The following is a 19,763-nucleotide window of genomic DNA, read 5'->3' on the forward strand; positions in this document are numbered from 1 at the left end:
GTGACAGGAGGAGAGAGCTGAGGCTGGGCTCACCGGCTGGAGTGGGCAGAGACATAGAGCAGCATTGCACGCTGCCTGCTGGATAAGGAAACAGTCTGTGCTGTGGGTGAAGAAGATGGTTAGAGGAGAAGTTCCCTAGATTACGAGAGATGGGCTACCACAGAAGAGGCTGCAGCTATTTATGCTGAAGAAGAACCACCACGCCTGGCACCTGAGTCTGTGCCTACAACCTTCAATCTTTGCCTGGCTGTGACTATACAAGGTTATTTTGGACTAGCAGAGTTCTCTATGACACCTAAAGTGCAAAAAAAACTCTTGATATGAATATAGAAGACTCTAGCCTTTCTACATATAGGTATCCATGGCACCTTGGGCACTAGGTACCCAAAGATTGTGCACAGAAGACTTTCTCCAGTAATTCTTTTTGGCACCTATATCTAGGTTAGGTAAGATCTGTGCCCAGCTAGTTCTGCAGAAGACTTGCCAGGACTGATACATTTCTACGTAGAACTGCAGGTACATCTATATCTTGGATGGGACTATAAGAGACACATTTTGCTCTGGTGCAACTTGCTACGGCGCTGTCTTCAGCTGTAGCCAGATTACCATAACCCACATGGCACCAGTGGCAGTGACTACATCTCTTTCTTGAATACTGGAGTCCCACCAGCTTGGTGCACTGGCACCTGGGGGTACATTCAAATCTTGGATGTGACTAAAAGAGATACATTTTGTTCTGGCACAACTTTCCACGGCACTGCGGTCTGCAGCTGTAACCAGATGACCACGCACCGCATAACACCAACAACAACCTGATCTTGAATACTGAAGGTCCACCAGCTTGGCACATTTCTCCCTGGCTTCTGTGGGTACATTCTAATTTCCGATGTGACTATAAGAGATACATTTTGGAACAACTTTCTAAGGCACCGCAGTCTTCATCTGTAACCAGATGACCATGTTCTATACGGTACTACTGACAGTGGTCACAACCTAGTCTTGAAGTCTGAGGTCTACCAGCTTGGCACAGTTCTCCCTGGCATCTGTGAGTACATCCTAATCTTAGATGTGACTATAAGAGGTACATTTTGCTCTGGAACAACTTTCTAAGGCACTGCAGTTTTCATCTGTAACCAGATGACCATGTTCTATACGGTACTACTGACAGTGGTCATGATGACCTCGTCTTGAAGTCTGAGGTCTACCTGCTTGGCACAGCTATCCCTGGCATCTGTGAGTACATCCTAATCTTGAAAGTGACGATAAGAGATATATTTTGCTTTGCCACAGCTTTCCACAGCATTGCAGTCTGCAGCTTTAACCAGATGACCGTGTCCTACATCCCACCAATGACAGTGGCTACAAACTGATCTTGGACTCTGGAGGTCCACCAGCTTGGCACAGTGGTCCATGGTGCCTCAGAATACAGTCACAGGCTGATGTCTTAAGTTCTCTGTCCAGCTGCGAAGATAGCAGATGCTTTTACACTTGCATTATTTTTTCCATGGCAGCACCTGAGGTTGTGGCGATCACAATATTTACCCCCGACAACCCAAACCCGTGACATCTCATGTGATGCCAGTCCTTTTCTTTCCGAATCAGCACATGCCAGGAAGATGACTTTGTGCCCCGGACTTCTAAAGTGCAGCCGAGACCCAGCGCTGATCATTGAAGGTAACATGGCATGAATGTGTAGGCTGACAAATGTAGGTTATCTGTCCGTTTGCCACGCATGGCTGCTCCATTACGTAACATCTATACATTAAGTTACATAAAGATGCAAGCTTGGCTCTTTATTCCGGCCGAAGGGGGAAAAGCGTCACAAACCGTTAATGCATAGGTTAACCCCTGAGCTGATGAAGCCCTGCAGCTTGTCTTGGGTTCTCACAGCTGCGATGTAGTTGCTAAAATTTCAAAATGAATTTCTAAGAGGGGCATTAAGCTGGTGCATTATATGCTTGTCATTCCAATTATGTCTCAGAATAGCAAAGATCACTTTACTACATGGCTGCAAACAGTTAAAAATTACTTCAGGGACCATTAGTTGATTAGATTAATTTTTTTTTTTTAGCTAGCTACAATTTTACCTTCACGTGTCAAAATGCACTACGTCTAATAGTAATTAGATTCTAAAATATTTTGACACGTTATCTGCCTTCTCGTTAGAAACATTAACTACAAAATTTGAGACAATTTGAATAGATTGAAGGAATGGGATGCAACACTCCAAAAACAGATATTTTAAAACTCATCAATGTTTCGAAATTAGGGACATTCGCAAGACCGGAAATTGGCGGGGGTAGATCTTCAAATCCGAAGCTCATCAATGTTTAAAATTAAGAACATTTGCAAGACCAAAAATTGGTGGGGGTAGATCTCCAAATCCAAAGCTCATCAATGTTTAAAATTAGGAGCATTCGCAAGACCGGAAATTGGCGGGGGTAGATCTCCAAATCCAAAGCTCATCAATGTTTAAAATTAAGAACATTTGCAAAACCAAAAATTGGTGGGGGTAGATCTCCAAATCTGAACTTCTACCTGGAGATCAGTTAGCTATTTATTAGCACTAGCTTGTCTATGCCGGTGTTTCTCATCCAGGATTCCATGGAACCCTAAGGTTCCTCCAGAAGTTCTTAGGGGTTTCTTGAGCAATGAGCAATTTCTGATAAGCTCCCACTGACACCATTGGCACAGCTTGGATTTTGAATATTATTGGAGCCGTATTTGTCATCCTCTGGTTTACATATTACCATAGTAGGACAAAGTCTTGGGTAAGAATTGGCTAAAGATCAGGTGTATCTACCAGTTAACAGTACATCTACCTTCTTTATGTCTCCACCATTGTTTAGATCAGGGTTTCTCAACCAGGGTTCTTGCAACCCTAGGGTTCCTCCAGAAGTTGCTAGGGGCTCCTTGAGCAATGAGCAATTTCTGATAAGCTGCCACTGACACCATTAGCACAGCTTGGATTTTGAATAATATTGGAGCCATATTTGTCATCCTCCTGGTTTACATATTACCATAGTAGGACCAAGTCTTGGGTAAGAATTGGCTAAAGATCAGGGGTATCTACCAGTTAACAGTACATCTACCTTCTTTATGTCTCCACCAATGTTTAGATCAGGGTTTCTCAACCAGGGTTCCATGCAACCCTAGGGTTCCTCCAGAAGTTGTTAGGGGTTCCTTGAGCAATGAGCAATTTCTGATAAGCTCCCACTGACACCATTGGCACAGCTTGGATTTTGAATAATATTGGAGCCATATTTGTCATCCTCCTGATTTACATATTACCATAGTAGGACCAAGTCTTGGGTAAGAATTGGCTAAAGATCAGGTGTATCTACCAGTTAACAGTACACCCACCTTCTTTATGTCTCCCACAATGTTTAGATCAGGGTTTCTCAACCAGGGTTCCATACAACCCTAGGGTTCCTCTAGAAGTTACTAGGGGTTCCTTGAGCAAGGAACAATTTCTGCCTCTTAGATAAGCTTCCATTAACACCATTGGCACAACTTGTATTTTAAAATATAATTGGAGCCATATTTGTCATCCTCCTGGTGTACACATCATCATCATACGTCTTGTGTAAGAATCGGGTAAAGATCAGGCGCATCTACCAGTTAACAGTACACTTTGTCTTTAGCATCTGCCTTCCTTATGTGCCCACCAATGTTTAGATCAGTGTTTCTCAACCAGGGTTCCTCCAGACATTACTAGGGGTTCATTGAGCAATGAGCAATTTCTGTCTATCAGATAAGCTCCTACTGACACCATTGATCTTTTTAACTATCTGTAAGGGGGGTAATCCTTCCCAATGACCAGGAGCGTAAGGAGCATTCTTCCCACTGACCATCAAACTAATGTATCATGAGTTGTAGATATAGTAATTTTTAGCACAGGGTTCCCTGAGACCAGAAAATTATTGCAAGGGTTCCTTTTTGTTGAAAAAGTTGAGAATAGCTGGTTTATGCTTATCTTGGTTTTTGAGCTTTCAGAACTTCAATAGAATTTGAGGTTGAATTTTAGAAAGTATATTATGTTGCTAAACACAGAGGACAAAAAAATAAGTCTTGGACAAATTATAAAAAAGTGAGATATTTCCAGATTGTGGGGATTTTGAGACAATTAGCAAAAATGCCCAATGACTTGATTAGAAGGCAGGACCAGAATCTGATCCATAGTCCTACCCTTTTCTTCTGTTCAAACCTAGTCCGGGCTGGCTTTGCTTGCTGTTTACTGATTTGCACTGCTTTCCAGATTGCCCTTTAATTTTTCATCAGGCAGGAAACCCTGTTTAAGACCTGCTGAACCCGCTTGGCTGCCCTATATAGTCTAGGGAGCTGTGCTCTGGTACACATAGATTTTCAATGTCGCTTGTAATGACAATTGGGAGCAAGAAAATGTGCTTAAAAGTCTGAAAAAAAGCACCTAGGGGAGAAGTAATCTAATGAAGGCATGTGTGCCTGAATGCTCCGACAAGTGAAACAAGGCAATGTCAATAGTATGGAGGATAGTTCATTAATCATGATAATGTACATTAAAAATGAATGGTGGACATATGTGTGAGCTCTTCTGGCTCTTCTCAGTGCACCTTGTAGTTTTGCCTTGAGTGTCGGAACTCAGAACAATACTCTTATTTTCTTCAGGAGAGCAACGGAGCATCTTGGCAAGCTTGGCATCTGTGAGGACCTCAGGAAGAGGGGATGTTGATACAGGTCCAGCCAACTCAGCTGTCATCCGTCCATCACTCTTCACACAGTGTGGAGTCACCTTGTCCCCCTCAACACCTTCTTCCACCTGCATTCATGACTGACAGACCATTATCTTCTACTGAACAAGACTTGGTCACTCTGACAAATCACACCAACACTACAAATTGTGGAGAGGAAATTTTGCCCTATGGGGACATTGAAAAGATTGTCATTGGCGTGGTCCTGTCGATCATCACTGTGTTCACCATTGCTGGCAATGGTCTGGTCATTATCTCAGTGTGCATTGTGAAGAAGCTGAGGCAGCCTTCCAATTACCTGGTGGTTTCCTTGGCGGCAGCAGACCTGTCGGTGGCCATCGCGGTGATGCCCTTTGTCATCATCACTGACCTGGTCGGTGGAAAATGGCTCTTTGGGAAAGTGTTCTGCAATGTTTTTATAGCCATGGACGTCATGTGTTGTACAGCGTCGATCATGACCTTGTGCGTCATCAGTGTGGACAGGTAAGAGATGGGGGGGGCATCAAATGTATGGTTTGCTGGTCTTTTTGAAGTACATGTAAGGTTTATAGGTTGCATTGTTTCAAATATACTGAGAAAAACATTAGTCTAGGACAGTTCTGAAATGTTTGTTCGGTGGGAACCCAAGAGGACAATGTGCCTTTTTTGTTACCTCAGCTTTTTGATTAAAATCTAGTTGAAGTTTCATTTTAAATCAGCTGAAAAAATTTCAGGTATATTCATATTTTTACATATCTTTAGAAAGTAGCCACAGCCTTAGTAGAAAGTCTGTCCCTTGCCAGCATGGTGCCAAGAAGGACCATTGTTCTTTGTGTGGAAAAAGTGGCTTCTCTGCAGGGGTCCAATGTTCCCCTTAATAAGTCAGACCAATCAGCAAAGCTCACATCCTTGTTGATTGGAGAGCTCTTGCTCTGACTCAGCAGAGGGCATGTTGAACCTCTGCAGAGAGACCACAGCGTCCTTACAAAGAGCAAGTGCCCTTCAGTACAGCCAGATGGCAGAGGACAGGCTTTTCTATTTTGATTGAGACTGATTTCTATATTAAATTACGTTTAAGTCTTTCATGTAAAAACCTTAAGCGCATGAAATGTATTTAGCTTTTTATAACTGTTTAAACTGTTCAGTTGGGCTTTAATGTGTGTCTGGGACCCCGGAAAAAGTTGGTTTTTAACAGAAAATAATGGATTTTGAATATTATTGGAGCCACATTTGTCATCTTCCTGGTTTACATATTACCATAAGTCTTGGGTAAGAATCGGGTAATGATCAGGTGTATCTACCAGTTACCAGTACACTTTGCATTTAGCATCTACCTATTCTTTATGTGCCCACCAATGTTTACATGAGTCCAGGTCTCATGAGCAAGATTCATATTTCGATAGTTGGAAATGTTCACAACTACTAGATTGAGACATACAATAGAGGCAGCAGTGGTACCAGCAGAGGAGGACTGTGCTAGGGGCCAAGGGGGTATTTTCCTCCCTAGGTCAGTGCAAATAATATAAAATAATAATAATTGGGCTGGTCCTTGTCATTTTCACAGAGCACTAATCACCTTGTTCAGCTCAAAATAATTCTAGGTTTTCAATTCATCCTTTACAATCCTTTTTTTTGGCATACACAGCGTGTATATCACGATAAACGATGTCCTTCTTATAGCATGCCCAACAATCACAGCAGCATTGGTGTTTCCAGTCCTTCTCAGGGTACCAGTGAACTAGACAAGACAAATTGTCCTTCTTATAGCATGCCCAACAATAACAGCAGCATTGGTGTTCCCAGTCCTTCTCAGGGTACCTGGGAACTAGACAAGACAAATTGTCCTTCTTATAGCATGCCCAACAATCACAGCAGCATTGGTGATACCAGTGAACTAGACAAGAGGAATTGGATGTCATTGTTCCCAACGGAAACGTCTAAGATCTTTGATAGGCAAAAGGTTGATATGTACGTTTTACTTAGATAGTAAGAATTGAACTTGGTTTACATGCGTGCCTGGCTACTTAGATGAACACATCACACCTAATGGTATAAAATGTTTGTGTGACAACCAGCCAGTTGAACAGCCTGTACCTGGACAGTGCTATCTATGGAGTCCGTAGATTAATGATAAATTAAAAAGGGGTTTCATCCTACTATGTTTAATAAAAGAAAACAACCGCTTTTTGGGGTCCACCAATAATAGCAATCAGTTTAGACCTGGACACATGATAAATGGTACTTCTCCTTATAGATCCATCACACACCACCAGGATCTAGCACAGTCTTCTTCTCAGCTTAAGTGACAAATACTGTAGCTGTGGTTTATAAATGGGAAAGTTTAAATTAAATTAGACATTCATTCTACTATGTATTAAAAGGAACAACCTCTTTTTGGGGTCCACCAATAATGGCAAACAGTTTAGACCTAGACACATGATAAAATGGTATACAAACCTCAACATTCAAAAGCTAAAGCACCTTAGATCTGCAGTCCCATAAGTTGCTCATCCACAGACAAGTCATTTAAGCTTGCCAAGCATGATGGTCTTCTCCTTCTAGATCCATCACACACCACCAGGATTTAGCACAGTCTTCTTCTCAGCTTATGTGATACATGGCTGTGGTTTGTAAGTGGGAAGGTCCATTCCCTGGTCCCTGTCACTTATACTTAACAAGTCATTATGATGCCTGAAAGACCTCATTATCATTCCCTGCTTGACCACTGATGTCCATTAATGCATGTTAAAAGCACACATAATGTAAATACTGTATACACACATTCAGTAATGTATGTTAAAAATGGCAAGCTTTGCATGTACATAGAGGTAAAAGGTCCTTTATTTATAGGGTGAAACCCACATGGACACCTTTACCTATCTACCTGAAGAATGTCCACTGCTTCAAAAATATGACTTAAATAAGAAAGTCACTCAAAAAAATACACAAAAATATAAAGAATGACATAAAAAATACATTTCTGGGATGTCTCCTTTAAACATGTAGCTTTTAGGTTGTTTCCTACTTTGCTTTTATTGGGCAAAGTAATGGGTTCAGTTTACAGGAACGCATGCTTAATGTACCTTCTATGTGTTCCCCTTTCGCCCCTATGGGTCTCCATACTGCCCATGACACTCATATGTGAGAGTGCTTGGGCCTCACCAGCCTTGGTGATTGGCTTCTCAGGCACAAGGCATGGCGTTGTGGGTAGGCAGTCAGAAAGAGTGCCACCGGAAGCTCCAGAATTTCCCCACCTGTGATTGGTGGGGAAAGGCTTAGAAGGTGAATTCACAAAGCTTAGCTCCTTCCCACCAGCTGTACGCATGTACAATGATCACTGTGAACGCCAAACACAGTGATTACATGATCACGAGCCCGCCTACTTACCTTCCTTGCTTACATCCATTTAAAGAGCCAGCTCTCATTAAAAGATGTTGGCGAAACATTGAAGAATGCCATTGTTGGATTTCAGTACTTTATGCCTCGTTTCCACTGAGTGGTACGGTACGGTACGGTTCGGTTCAGTACGGTACGGTTCGGAACGGTACACCTTGCGTTTCCACTGCCAATAGTACCCTTTCATGATAGGCGTGGTGTAGCAGGAAAGCTGTGATAGACGATTCTCTGTCAACCAATCAAAGTTCTTCAGAGTGTAGCTTCACCCTGTTGGTACGGTACTAATGTGCTTGGTACCCCAACTAAAGGGTCCCAAAAAAGTGGTACGGTACGGTTTGGAATTAGGGTACCATTCACAATGGAAACGGCATAAATAGCGTACCGTACCGAACCGTACCGTACCAGAAAGCTCAGTGGAAACGGGGCATAAGAGTCAAACACCTGGAACAAACCTGCTGTAAACAAATGTCAAATGAGTATTATAATTTATATCTTGTTCCAGGTCAGTGGCTCAGTAAGCATTGAAGCCAAAGCATTAGCATGACAGTCAGGCAAGTTGCACCCTCAAAAGGAGAGATCAGCAATGGAGGGCAATGTCCTCTCAAGCCAGGACACTTTGAGCATGTTATTTTGCTCAGTATAGTATAGGTTTACTTTAACCTAGAGGGTCCATATGGACATGTTTAGTCCATTTGTGGATCCACGTCTACAGTGCATGAAAGACATTTTAGACCATACAATAATAAATAGTGTTGATATAACTTTTAAATGAAGTCTTGGTCACAATATTTAGGGTGTAAGATGAAACATGGTCCCATCCCTCAACTCCCCACACCGCAAACCACTCCTCTCACCTGATTTGCAAGGTGCTTCTACCTGGAGCACCCCTTGGCTCCACTTGTACAGCTATGTCATTCATTCACAGATTCGTTTTAAATCCTCCAATGGAAAGACTTTAATGCCCCGCGTCGATAGTTGGCCGTGAATTTTCGGCCAACGTCCAATCGGCCGATTTTCGGCTTGTTAGTATGATGCTTCCGACTACCGACTCCGACTTTTCGGCCGAAAAAAATCTGGTGTGCAGGCTATAAAATTTTTGTTGGCCGTCACCACAACGCCCGATTTTCCGTCAGTCAGTACAGATTTCGGCAGACAAAAATCTGATGAGCAAGTCTGGGCATGCTCAGAGAAGAAAAAACACACGGAAAGTAAACCAACACATGACATCACTTCTGAAGTAGATTTTTGTTGGCCTAGAAAATTCGTGTGCAGTCTAGAGCACATTTCAACTAACACAACAACACTGGACAAAAGTCGGCCGATTGGTCGGCCGATAATCGTTGCATGTGTACGAGGCATAAGTTCCATCTGCCACAATGGCAGAGGGAGTCCAAGATCTCAATGGAATACAAGTGTAGTCTATTGATTACTTCCTCCAGCCCCATAACAGAAGGTTAGTACCTCCATATGGACCTAGGGCTGGGATGAAAACAATGCTGGAGTCTGTGCATTGCACCTTGAATTGAACTAATCATGGTTGCAACGTGGGTGCATTCATTTCTTTATTGCAAATGGTGGATTATGTCATTAATATTTATCTGCAGTTTTCTACTTAAAGAGGTTGTAAACTCGTTCAAAAAATTTTTTTTTTACAACCTGCAAGAGAAAGACATAATGAGCTAGTATGCATCGCATACTAGCTCATTATGAAATACTTACCTTAGAACGAGCCCCCGCCGTGCCGCTCTCTTACCTGTATGACGAGCGACATGTTCAGTCGCCCGTCTTCCGGGATCGCGGCATCCGTCCATCTGATTGGCCGGAGCCGCGGTGACGTCACTCCCGCGCACGCACGCGGGAGCCGACGGTCACGGCACGGGGCTCTGACGGAACGGCACGGTCAGCCGTTCCTTCAGAGCGCATGCGCCAGTGACATCACTGGCTGCATTAAATGTAAATATCTCCTAAACGGTACATGTTTAGGAGATATTTACAGTACCTATAGGTAAGCCTTATCATAGGCTTACCTATAGGTAAAAGTGTCAGAGGAGGGTTTACTTCCTCTTTAAAAATGCAAAGACAAAAGAGGTAACATGGCCAATCTTGGTCTTTTTATATTGCTCTACACTGGCCCATGGGAGGATTCAGGTAGAGCAAGCACATTGCTGCAGTAGCCCCCACTCAACAGTGATTGACATTTAGTGGACATCTATCTAAACTAATATACAGCATATATACAAACTGATATACAGCATATCTATAGTATCTAAATTAATACTAAGCTTTGCCTAAATGTGAAAAGTAAAAGGCAGTAAACCAGATGCTGTGTTACATATTTTCAGTCCAGATCACATTGCACAGTATAAGACATTAGTCTGAGCTCCTTTTCCGTACCCATACTGAGTGTGTGAGTGGATAATACAGCACACATTATCACCTAAAACACTAAAGAAAATAGCATGTCAGTTCTACATCCTTGATTTGAATGTACTGTATGTAACTACATTGGTAATGTACTCTAAGTACTCTATGTACGGCGCATTCCAGTGTCGTTTGTTGTGAATGAGGTCTCAAGCAAATTGAACAAACAGTAGAGCACAACCCACTGCAGCGCACTACAACACATATACTATGCATTGTGGTGCAATTCATTTTAATAAAAGGGCCATGTACATTAGTGTTGTGGTGCATTGGCAGCCCATTTATAATGAATTGACTGCCTTAACATAATGCATGACATAGTGCTCATCACCAGGAAGGAGAAAGGTGCCTCTGAGTGTAGCAAATACCACTTTATTACACAAAAGAATGAGCAGACTTACACTGAAGATAGCATGTGTCCTCATGGCTCGGGGTCTCTTCCTGGTCTGCGGCTTGTCCCGTCCTCCGACTGTCCAGCAGCAGGGAGATGACGCAAAAGGGGAAGCCCAATCAGGAGCGGTAAATCAATGTGAATCACACCGAGCGTGGTGACGTAAGGGGGCGGTAACGCGTTTCAGAGCATGCGCAGATGTGCTCCTTCGTCAGACCAATAGTGTTCATCACCAAGTGTGCATTAATTCACCACTTTGGGATGCCGAAACAACAATGCATTCACATTGAGAGCAGCAGGATAGATGCAGTTCCTGCATCCTGGGAAGGTTTCAGTGTAGCCAGGTGGTGGACTCTGCAGTAACTTTCATCCAAATTATACTGGCTCTGTGGAAGTTGTGTGCACCACATAGGACACTGCAGCAATGACTGACACCCTCTGATGCCCAAGGGGGTATGAAAGAGGCTGGGCATCTGAAAACAGTAAATTTACCTGCTGCAATGCCCTTCAATGAAAATCCAGACATGCACAGTGTGCAGGGGAAGGGGAAAAAATTAAAGAGGAACACATTTTTCCTCCATTGAGACTGGAGTTCCTCTTGAATGTAGATCACTAAAATGTCTATTCTTTAATAATGTAATTTCAAAAGTAATTTATATTTTTTAATATACAGCTTTTTTTATAATAATACCTGGTTTGACTACAATGAACAACCTTGTTCCAGCTAGGGTACTTTTACCATGTCTCAGTCCAAGATCCTCTGCTGAATCAGGGCCAAGCAGTACTAATGTCACTTTTGTGACATCTACTGTACGTCTGCTCAGTTTTACTCTCCTGGAGCATTAGTAAGGTTTCCAACTTTTCTTCAAGCCAAGGCCTGGGACATCTTTGGGTGCCCCCAAGGAGAGTAGTAATGGGGTGTGCATAGCCTGCCACAGTGAAGAGTTGGTGTGGCCAAATTGCTCTTGCTAACATCATCACCCTGCCCCCAGTAATGCCGAACCTGGCCCCAGACAGCCGCCCGCAGCTGTAATGTATAGAGAGAAATAGCTGCACTCCAACTTGAAGGTGAAAAATATAAAATCTGTTTTATTCGTATCCAAAAAATAAAATCAATTCAAAGTGTATCCGTAATACAGTCAGAGACAAGAGATGAGCGCATAGTAGTTGACGCGTTTCACGGATAAACGTCTGCTTAGTCGTAACTCAGACGGCAACAGATTTCTGTGTGACTATCTTGGTTACTTGGGCAGCCACAGCCTGGTCTGAATAATGTGTCCGGGTTTCATTCCCCCTGAAACCTGGACATGTGATTTAAAACCAGGACTGTCCGGGTGAATCCCAGACAGGTGGCAACCCTAAGCGATACAGACCCATATTAGGTTTATGGCCAAGCAGATGTCATGTGACATGTGCCTATTTACATCCGACTATCTCAGTACGTTACACATCATTTATTTATGTCTTTTTATGTGTAAAAGAAAAAAGTGAAAAAGAAATTGGTAAAGAAAGCAGTCCTTTCACATTCTTTTTTCGGACATAGACAGACTCAGAGGTAATCAGATGTAAACAGATGCATGTCCTTTTACATCAGGCTGCCCATAAACTGACATGGAGTTGTTCAAATCTGCCTGAAAAACTGACTGATCTGATTGTGTAAAATGGGCCCTACTGTTATGTGGTTGAGGAAAATGGAAATATAGCGCCGGACCCGTAGGTTTATTTTACTGTTAATGTTAATTTAAGGTGTTAATGTTGGTGTAAATGATCTGGTTCCTGGGCAGGCGGCTTCTACACCCCAGAGGATTTCCACAGTCTCCTTGGCTTGTAGGGTAATGTAAGTAGGATTGAAATTAAAGCGCCACGCCACTGCTAAGAGGTCCAGATCCAACTTTAATTTCATTACACATCAAGAAAAATCCAACGAGTTTTGAGGGTCTACATGCCTTCTTCATCAGTGCTAGAAAGAACATAAGAAGATTATCGTGTCAATCTGACATCAATACCATGTTCCCTCCATGGGGTTATAATGAAAACCAAACAGTCAATAGTAATGACACTCTCATTACTATTGACTGTTTGGTTTTAATAATGACCCCATGGAAGGGACATTGTATTGATGTCAGACTGACATTATAATCTTCTTATGTTCTTTCCAGCCCTGATAAAAGAGGCATGTAGACCTCCGAAACACGTTAGCTATTTTTTAATCTGTACTCCTGACCTCTAGTGGAATAAAGTTAAAGTTGGATCTGGACCTCTTAGCAGGGGTGTGGCGCTTAAAGTGATATTAAAGTCTTGTTTTTTTTTTGTTGTTTTTTTTAAATAACAAACATTTTATACTCCGTTCACACTATGTCAGATCCGACTTCGGGGCGACCTGTGAAGTCGCGTGCAGCGCGACTTCGGCGTGACTTGCACGGACTTTATAAAATTAATGTCTATGCAAGTCGCTCCAGGTCTCCCCGAAGTAGTACAGGACCCTTTTTCTAAGTCGGAGCGACTTGTGTCGCTCCTATTAGAACTGGTCCTGTACTACACTATAGGACGCGACGGTGCGTGACTTGTCAGGCTGACCAAGTCACCTGACAAGTCGTACCAGTGTGAATGGAGACTTAATCCACCTCTTCTCAGGTCCACCGCCATCCCTCCTGGCTCCTCCCTTCTGTTGAGTGCCCCCACAGCAAGCAGCTTGTTGTGGGGGCACCCAAGAAGGCGCTTTTCTGACCCGCAGCTCCATGTGTCCATTTACACACAGAGCCGCGGTTCGGCCCCACCCCCTCTATCCTCTGATTGGCTCACTGGCTGTGACAGCAGCGAGAGTGAATGGCTCCCACTGCTGCCAAAAGCCATTTAGGAGTGCAAGTCCCCAGGGAGGTAAGGCTCTTGTGGACATCGCTCGATTGAGAGGGGGCTAAGGTAAGTATTGAGGGGTCTGGGGGATCTGCTGCACACAGAAGGTTTTGAACTTTCATGCCTAGAATGCATGAGGGTAAAATAAATCTTGTACATCTACAACTACTTTAAATTTCAACCCTTCTTACTTTTATGTGGTGACAGCATTCTGTTCCTGTCTCATTTGGTTCTGCATTGTCCTCCAGTCACGTGCACCCTTGGTGGAAGTGACTATAAGGGGCCATGCCAGTACTTATTGTGTAGGATTGCTCTGTCATTCTCCATCGGAAACTCGTTCCAATAATGTGCAGCCGATGTTTGAGTGAGTGCGTGTAGACAGTTAATGGCTGAAAGAGGCTGAATGAGATCAGCAGACCTGAGATGCAAAAAAATTGTAAAAAAGAAAAAAAAAAAAGGCAATTTCTTTGCTTTAGCAAAATAATGTACTCTATTTCAGGGTTTACATTAATTTCTTACGTAGTATGCATTGTCTTTTTTTTTTAGCAGTTGACTATTGTAGGTATATAATTATGAAACTGTATCTATTACACAAGACATGGGCTATTTTTCTAATTAAAAAATGCAAGGTCTAGACTTTGACTGGGCCATTCTAGCACAGGAATATGCTTTGATCTAAACCATTCCATTGTAGCTCTGACTGTTTGTTTAGGGTCATTGTCCTGCTGGAAGGTGAACATCCGTCCCAGTCTCAAGTCCTTTGCAGACTCTAACAGGTTTTCCTCTAAGATTGCCCTGTATTTGGCTCCATCCATCTTCCCATCAACTCTGACCAGCTTTCCTGCCTTTGCTGAAGAAAAGCATCTCCACAACATGATGCTGTCACCACCATGTTTCACGGTGGGTATGGTGTGTTCAGGGTGATGTGCAGTGTTAATTTTCCGCCGCACACATCATTTTGCTTTTAGGCCAAAAAGTTAAATTTTGGTTTCATCTGACCAGAGCACCTTCTTCCACATGTTTGCTGTGTCCCCCACATGACTTCTTGCAGAGTGATAACTGGGCTTCTTATGGCTTTCTTTCAACAATGACTTTCTTCTTGCTACTCTTCCATAAAGGGCAGATTTGTGGAGTGCATGACTAATTATTGTCCTGTGGACAGATTCTCCCACCTGAGCTGTGGATCTCTGCAGCTCCTCCAGAGCTACCATGGGACTCTTGGCTGCTTCTCTGATTAATGCCCTCCTTGCCCGGTCTGTCAGTTTAGGTGGACAGCCATGTCTTGGTAGATTTGCAGTTGTGCCATACTCTTTCCATTTTTGAATGATGGATTGAACAGTGCTCCGTGAGATCTTCAAAGCTTGGGATATATTTTTTTTATAACCTAACCATGCTTTAACCTTCTCCACAACTTTATCCCTGACCTGTCTGATGTGTTCTTTGGCCTTCGTGATCCGGTTTGTTCACTAAGGTTCTCTAACAAACCTGCGAGGGCTTCACAGAACAGGTGTATTTACACTGAGATTAAATTACACACAGGTGGACTCTATTTACTTATTAGGTGACTTTTGAAGGCAATTGGTTCCACTAGATTTTAGTTAGGGGTCTCAGAGAAAAGGAGGCTAAATACAAATGCATGCCACAGTTTTCACATATTTATTTGTAAAAAAATTTGAAAACCATTTATCATTTTCCTTCCACTTCACAATTATGTGCCACTTTGTGTTGGTCTATCACATAAAATCCTAATAAAATACATTTATGTTTTTGGTTGTAACATGACAAAATGTGGAAATTTTTTCAAGGCACTGTATAGTCAACAACCCATTTGTTCCATATGACACACACAAGGAAGTGGATTTTAATCGATAGTTGGAAGACAAGATCGTAAGTTATCAACCACATCTCTGTTTTCCCCAAGCTATCTCATAACCTGATCAAAATACGACTAAGTTCATAGACAAAGCTACCAACATGACTAATATTTTTCCAATCATTAATAGTTTTGATTGAATCACACATAAGTTAGATAATACACTGCTCAAAAAAATTAAAGGAACGCTTTTTAATCAGAGCACATCAAGTTAATTAAACTCCAGGGATATTGATCTGGTCAGTTAAGTAGCGCCCTCAAACAGGAATGGTTTTACAGGTGGAGGCCACTGAAATTTTTTTTCCCTACTTATTTTTTCTGACTGTTTTTCACTAGTTTTGAATTTGGCTAGGGTCAGTGTCACTACTGGTAGCAGGAGGCGATACCTGGACTCTATAGAGGTTGCACAGGCAGTCCAACTCCTCCAGGACGGCACATCAATACGTCCCATTGCCAGAAGGTTTGCTGCGTCTCCCAGCACAGTCTCAAGAGCATGGAGGAGATTCCAGGAGACAGGCAGTTACTCTAGGAGAGCTGGACAGGGTTGTAGAAGGTCCTTAACCCATCAGCAGGACCGGTATCTGCAAGGAGGAACAGGGTGAGCACTGCCAGAGCCCTACAAAATGACCTCCAGCAGGCCATTGGTGTGAAGGTCTCTGACCAAACAATCAGAAGCTGACTTCATGAGGGTGGCCTGAGGGCCTGACGTCCTCTAGTGGGCCCTGTGCTCACTGCCTGGCACCGTGGAGCCCCATTGGCATTTGCCATTGAACACCAGAATTGGCAGGTCCACTACTGGCGCCCTGTGCTTTTCAGAGATGAGAGCAGGTTTACCCTGAGTATATGTGACAGATGTGAAAGGGTCTGGAGAAGCTGTGGAGAATGTTATGCTGCCTGTAACATCATTCAGCATGACCAGTTTGATGGTGGGTCAGTGATGGTCTGGGGAGGCATATCCATGGAGGGATGCACAGACCTCTACAGGATAGACAATGGCACCCTGACTGCCATTAGGAATCAGGATGAAATCCTTTGACCCATTGTCAGATTCTACGCTGGTGCAGTGGGTCCTGGGTTCCTCCTGGTGCATGACAATGCCCAGCCTTATGTGGCGAGAGTGTGCAACTAGTTCCTGGAGGATGAAGGAATTGATACCACTGAATGGTCCCCACGCTTGCTTGACCTAAATCCAATAGAACACCTCTAGAACATTATGTTTCGGTCCATTCAACGCCACCAGATTGCACTTCAGTCTGTTTAGGAGCTCAGTGATGCCCTGGTCCAGATCTGGGAGGAAAAACCCCAGGACACCATTCGTCATCTCATTAGGAGCATGCCCCGACGTTGGCAGACATACATACAAGCACGTGGGGGCCATACAAACTTCTGACGACCATTTTGAGTTGCTGCAATGAAATTTTAATAAAATGGACTAGCCTGCTGCATCATTTTTTACTTTGATTTTCGGGGTGTCTTTGAGTTCAGCCCTCTGTAGGGTGATAATTTTTATTTCCATCAAACGATGTGGCATTCTTTCATTCCTAACAAATTACCCCAGTGAGATCTGATGTGTTTTCAAAGTGTTCCTTTAATTGTTTTGAGCAGTGTATAATCAAAGCATGTAAGGCCACCACTAGCTTGCATGTCCATTTTCAACTTTTAGTATATACATCAGTCTTTGCCTTTATCCCCTGTACACCTTAGCATCATTCTAGCACACGGTCCCATATAGTGTCTGCAGTGAGTAGGGAATAAATGTATCCATGTATTGGGCTGAATATGTATGTTTTTTATATTTTCTATTATAACATATTCAGTTCTTTGGTTTATTAGTAAACAGTCACAAAAGGTGGGGAGCAGGCTGGGACTTGTAGTTCCTGAAGGTCTGATGTTTACTTCAATCAGCTGGACTTCGATCTCCATCAAATTCCTGGCAGTCCGTCTTATAAAACATGAGCGCTGACTGTTTATTAATTGCTCATCAGTTATTTATAAGGGCTGATAGGATCAGACAGACAGATCTGGGTTCTCCTGTCATTCATGCTACATCTGCCGCTACAGTGCAGCTATTGCTATGTAAGGTTTGCCTGCAGAGTCAAATTGATCTCTGGAGACCTTGGGTTAGAGATTGTGTGAATCCTGGTGACACGGATGATAAAGTGAGGTTTTTTTAACAGGGTTTTTAAGAGAGCGAGCAAGAGAGAATAGAGAAAGGAGAGAGAGCGAGGGCAGAGAGAGAGAGGAGAGGGAGAGAGAGGAGAGAGAGAGGGAGGGGGGAGAGAGAGAGAGGAGAAAGAGAGGAAGGGGAGAGAGAGGAGAGAGAAAGAGGGCAGAGAGAGAGAGAGAGAGAGCAGAGGGAGAGGGCAGAGAGAGAGAGAGGAGAGAGAAAGAGAGAGAGAGAGGAGAGAGAAAGAGAGAGGAGAGAGAGAGAGAGGATAGAGAGAGAGGAGAGGGGAGAGAGAGGAGAGAGAGAGGAGAGAGAGGAGAGAGAGGAGAGAGAAAGAGAGAGGGGAGGGGACAGGTGACAGAGAGAGAGAGAGGGAGGGGGGAGAGGAGAGGAGAGAGAGGAGAGAGACAGAGTAGAGAAAGAGGGCAGAGATAGAGAGGAGAGAGACAGAGAGAGAGGAATGAGAGAGAGAGGAGAGAGACAGAGAGAGAGGAATGAGAGAGAGAGGAGAGAGAGAGGAGAGAGAGAGAGAGAATAGAAAAAGAAAAGAAGAGAGATGGAGAGAGAGGGAGAGCATAAGAGAGAGAGATAGAGAGAGAAAGAGAGAGAGACAGAATGGAGACAGAAAGGGCAGATAGAGAGGGGAGAGAGAGAGAGCAGAGAGAGACAGAATAGAGAGAGAGAAAATAAGAGAGAGGGGGGAGAGAGAGCGAGAGTGTGAGAGAGAGACAGAATAGAGAGAGAGAGGGCAGAGAGAGAGAGAGAAGGAGGGATAGAGGGCAGAGAGAGACAGAATAGAGAGGGAGGGAGAGAGAGAGAGGGAGAGGAGAGAGAGAGAGAGAGGAGAGGAGAGAGTTAGAGGAGAGAGAGAGGAGAGGTGACAGTGAGAGAGAGAGAGGAGAGAAGAGAGAGAGGAGAGACAGAAGAGAGAGCAAAGAGATACAAGAGAGAGGGAGAGAGATAGATAGAAGGAAAAGGGGGAGAGTGAGAGAAGAAAAGAGAAAGAGAGTAGCGAGAGGGAAAGAGAAAGAGACTAGAGGGAGAGAGAGACAGGAGAGAAAAGGAGAAAGAAAGAGGAGAGAGGGAGAGGGATAGAGGAGAGAGAGAGAGAGAGTAGAAAGAGAGGAGAGAGAGAGAGAGATACAAAAAGAGACAAGAGAGAAAGAAAAGGAGAGAGGTAGGGAGACAATAAAGAAGCGGAGTGGAGAGAGACAGGGAGGATAGAAAAAAGAGATGAGAGGGAGACAACAGAGAGGGAAAATATAAGAGAGAGAGAGAGAGAGAGAAAAAAAGATATGAAAGTGAGAGATAAGAGATGAAAGCAAGTGAGAGAGAGGAACGGAGAAAGAGAAACAAAGAGAGTGGGGAATAGAAACAAGAGAGAGGAGAGCCAGAAATAAGAGCGTGGGGGAGAAAGAGAGAGAGATAGATAGAGAGAGAAAGAGAAAGAGAAAGAGATGGGAGAAATGGAGGAGTCAAAAATATATAGAAGCTATCAGTGCAATCCAAATTAGTGATGTAAACACAACAACAAATTAAATCACTGTGCGTGAAATGAATAGTGCATAAGTGTCAACCATCAACGTGTGTAAGAAAATATCCGGCAGCATACACTAATCGTGTTCACAAATCACAATAAACTCATAAGCATACAAAAACGTGATGCGCCAAATTTACACAAAAAAAAATTCTTAAAGTGATGATAATGCATAAATATTAATGAAATCAATCGAGTCCATAAGGCACTCAACAGTGCTCGTGCTCAAATATAATAAAGTGTGCATAAAAGTGTCCAAATGTCCCAATAAAGAATCCAATCTTGTGGGCAATGGAATGGAAAATGAACACCAATAAGTGAGATCCCTCCACCAGATGAATTAGCCTCTCACCTCCATATGGGACCCAAACGGGCCAGCAAATGCATATATAAGGGTGTTGAGCTCCTGGAAATAA

The 19,763-nt window shown here is 43.2% G+C and overlaps 1 protein-coding gene across 3 annotated transcripts in view; it reads left to right on the plus strand.

Moving 5' to 3' along the window:
* The first annotated feature begins 737 nt into the window (after nucleotides 1-737).
* Nucleotides 738-19,763, plus strand: part of LOC309559974 (5-hydroxytryptamine receptor 7) — a 132,264-nt gene continuing 113,238 nt past the window's right edge. Inside the window, exons 1-3 of one of the 3 annotated variants that reach the window (XM_082263452.1) lie at nucleotides 738-831; nucleotides 1,012-1,674; nucleotides 4,648-5,213. In XM_082263452.1, the coding sequence (XP_082119578.1) occupies nucleotides 4,705-5,213 (509 nt within the window). In that variant the 5' untranslated portion in view covers nucleotides 738-831; nucleotides 1,012-1,674; nucleotides 4,648-4,704. Of the gene's footprint in view, nucleotides 1,675-4,647; nucleotides 5,214-19,763 lie in introns of all 3 variants that reach the window. The other 2 variants (XM_082263453.1, XM_082263451.1) reach the window with 2 other exon arrangements.

Source organism: Pelophylax lessonae (genome assembly GCF_965119305.1).
Source record: "Pelophylax lessonae genome assembly, chromosome: 1".
NCBI classification, from domain to species: domain Eukaryota; kingdom Metazoa; phylum Chordata; class Amphibia; order Anura; family Ranidae; genus Pelophylax; species Pelophylax lessonae.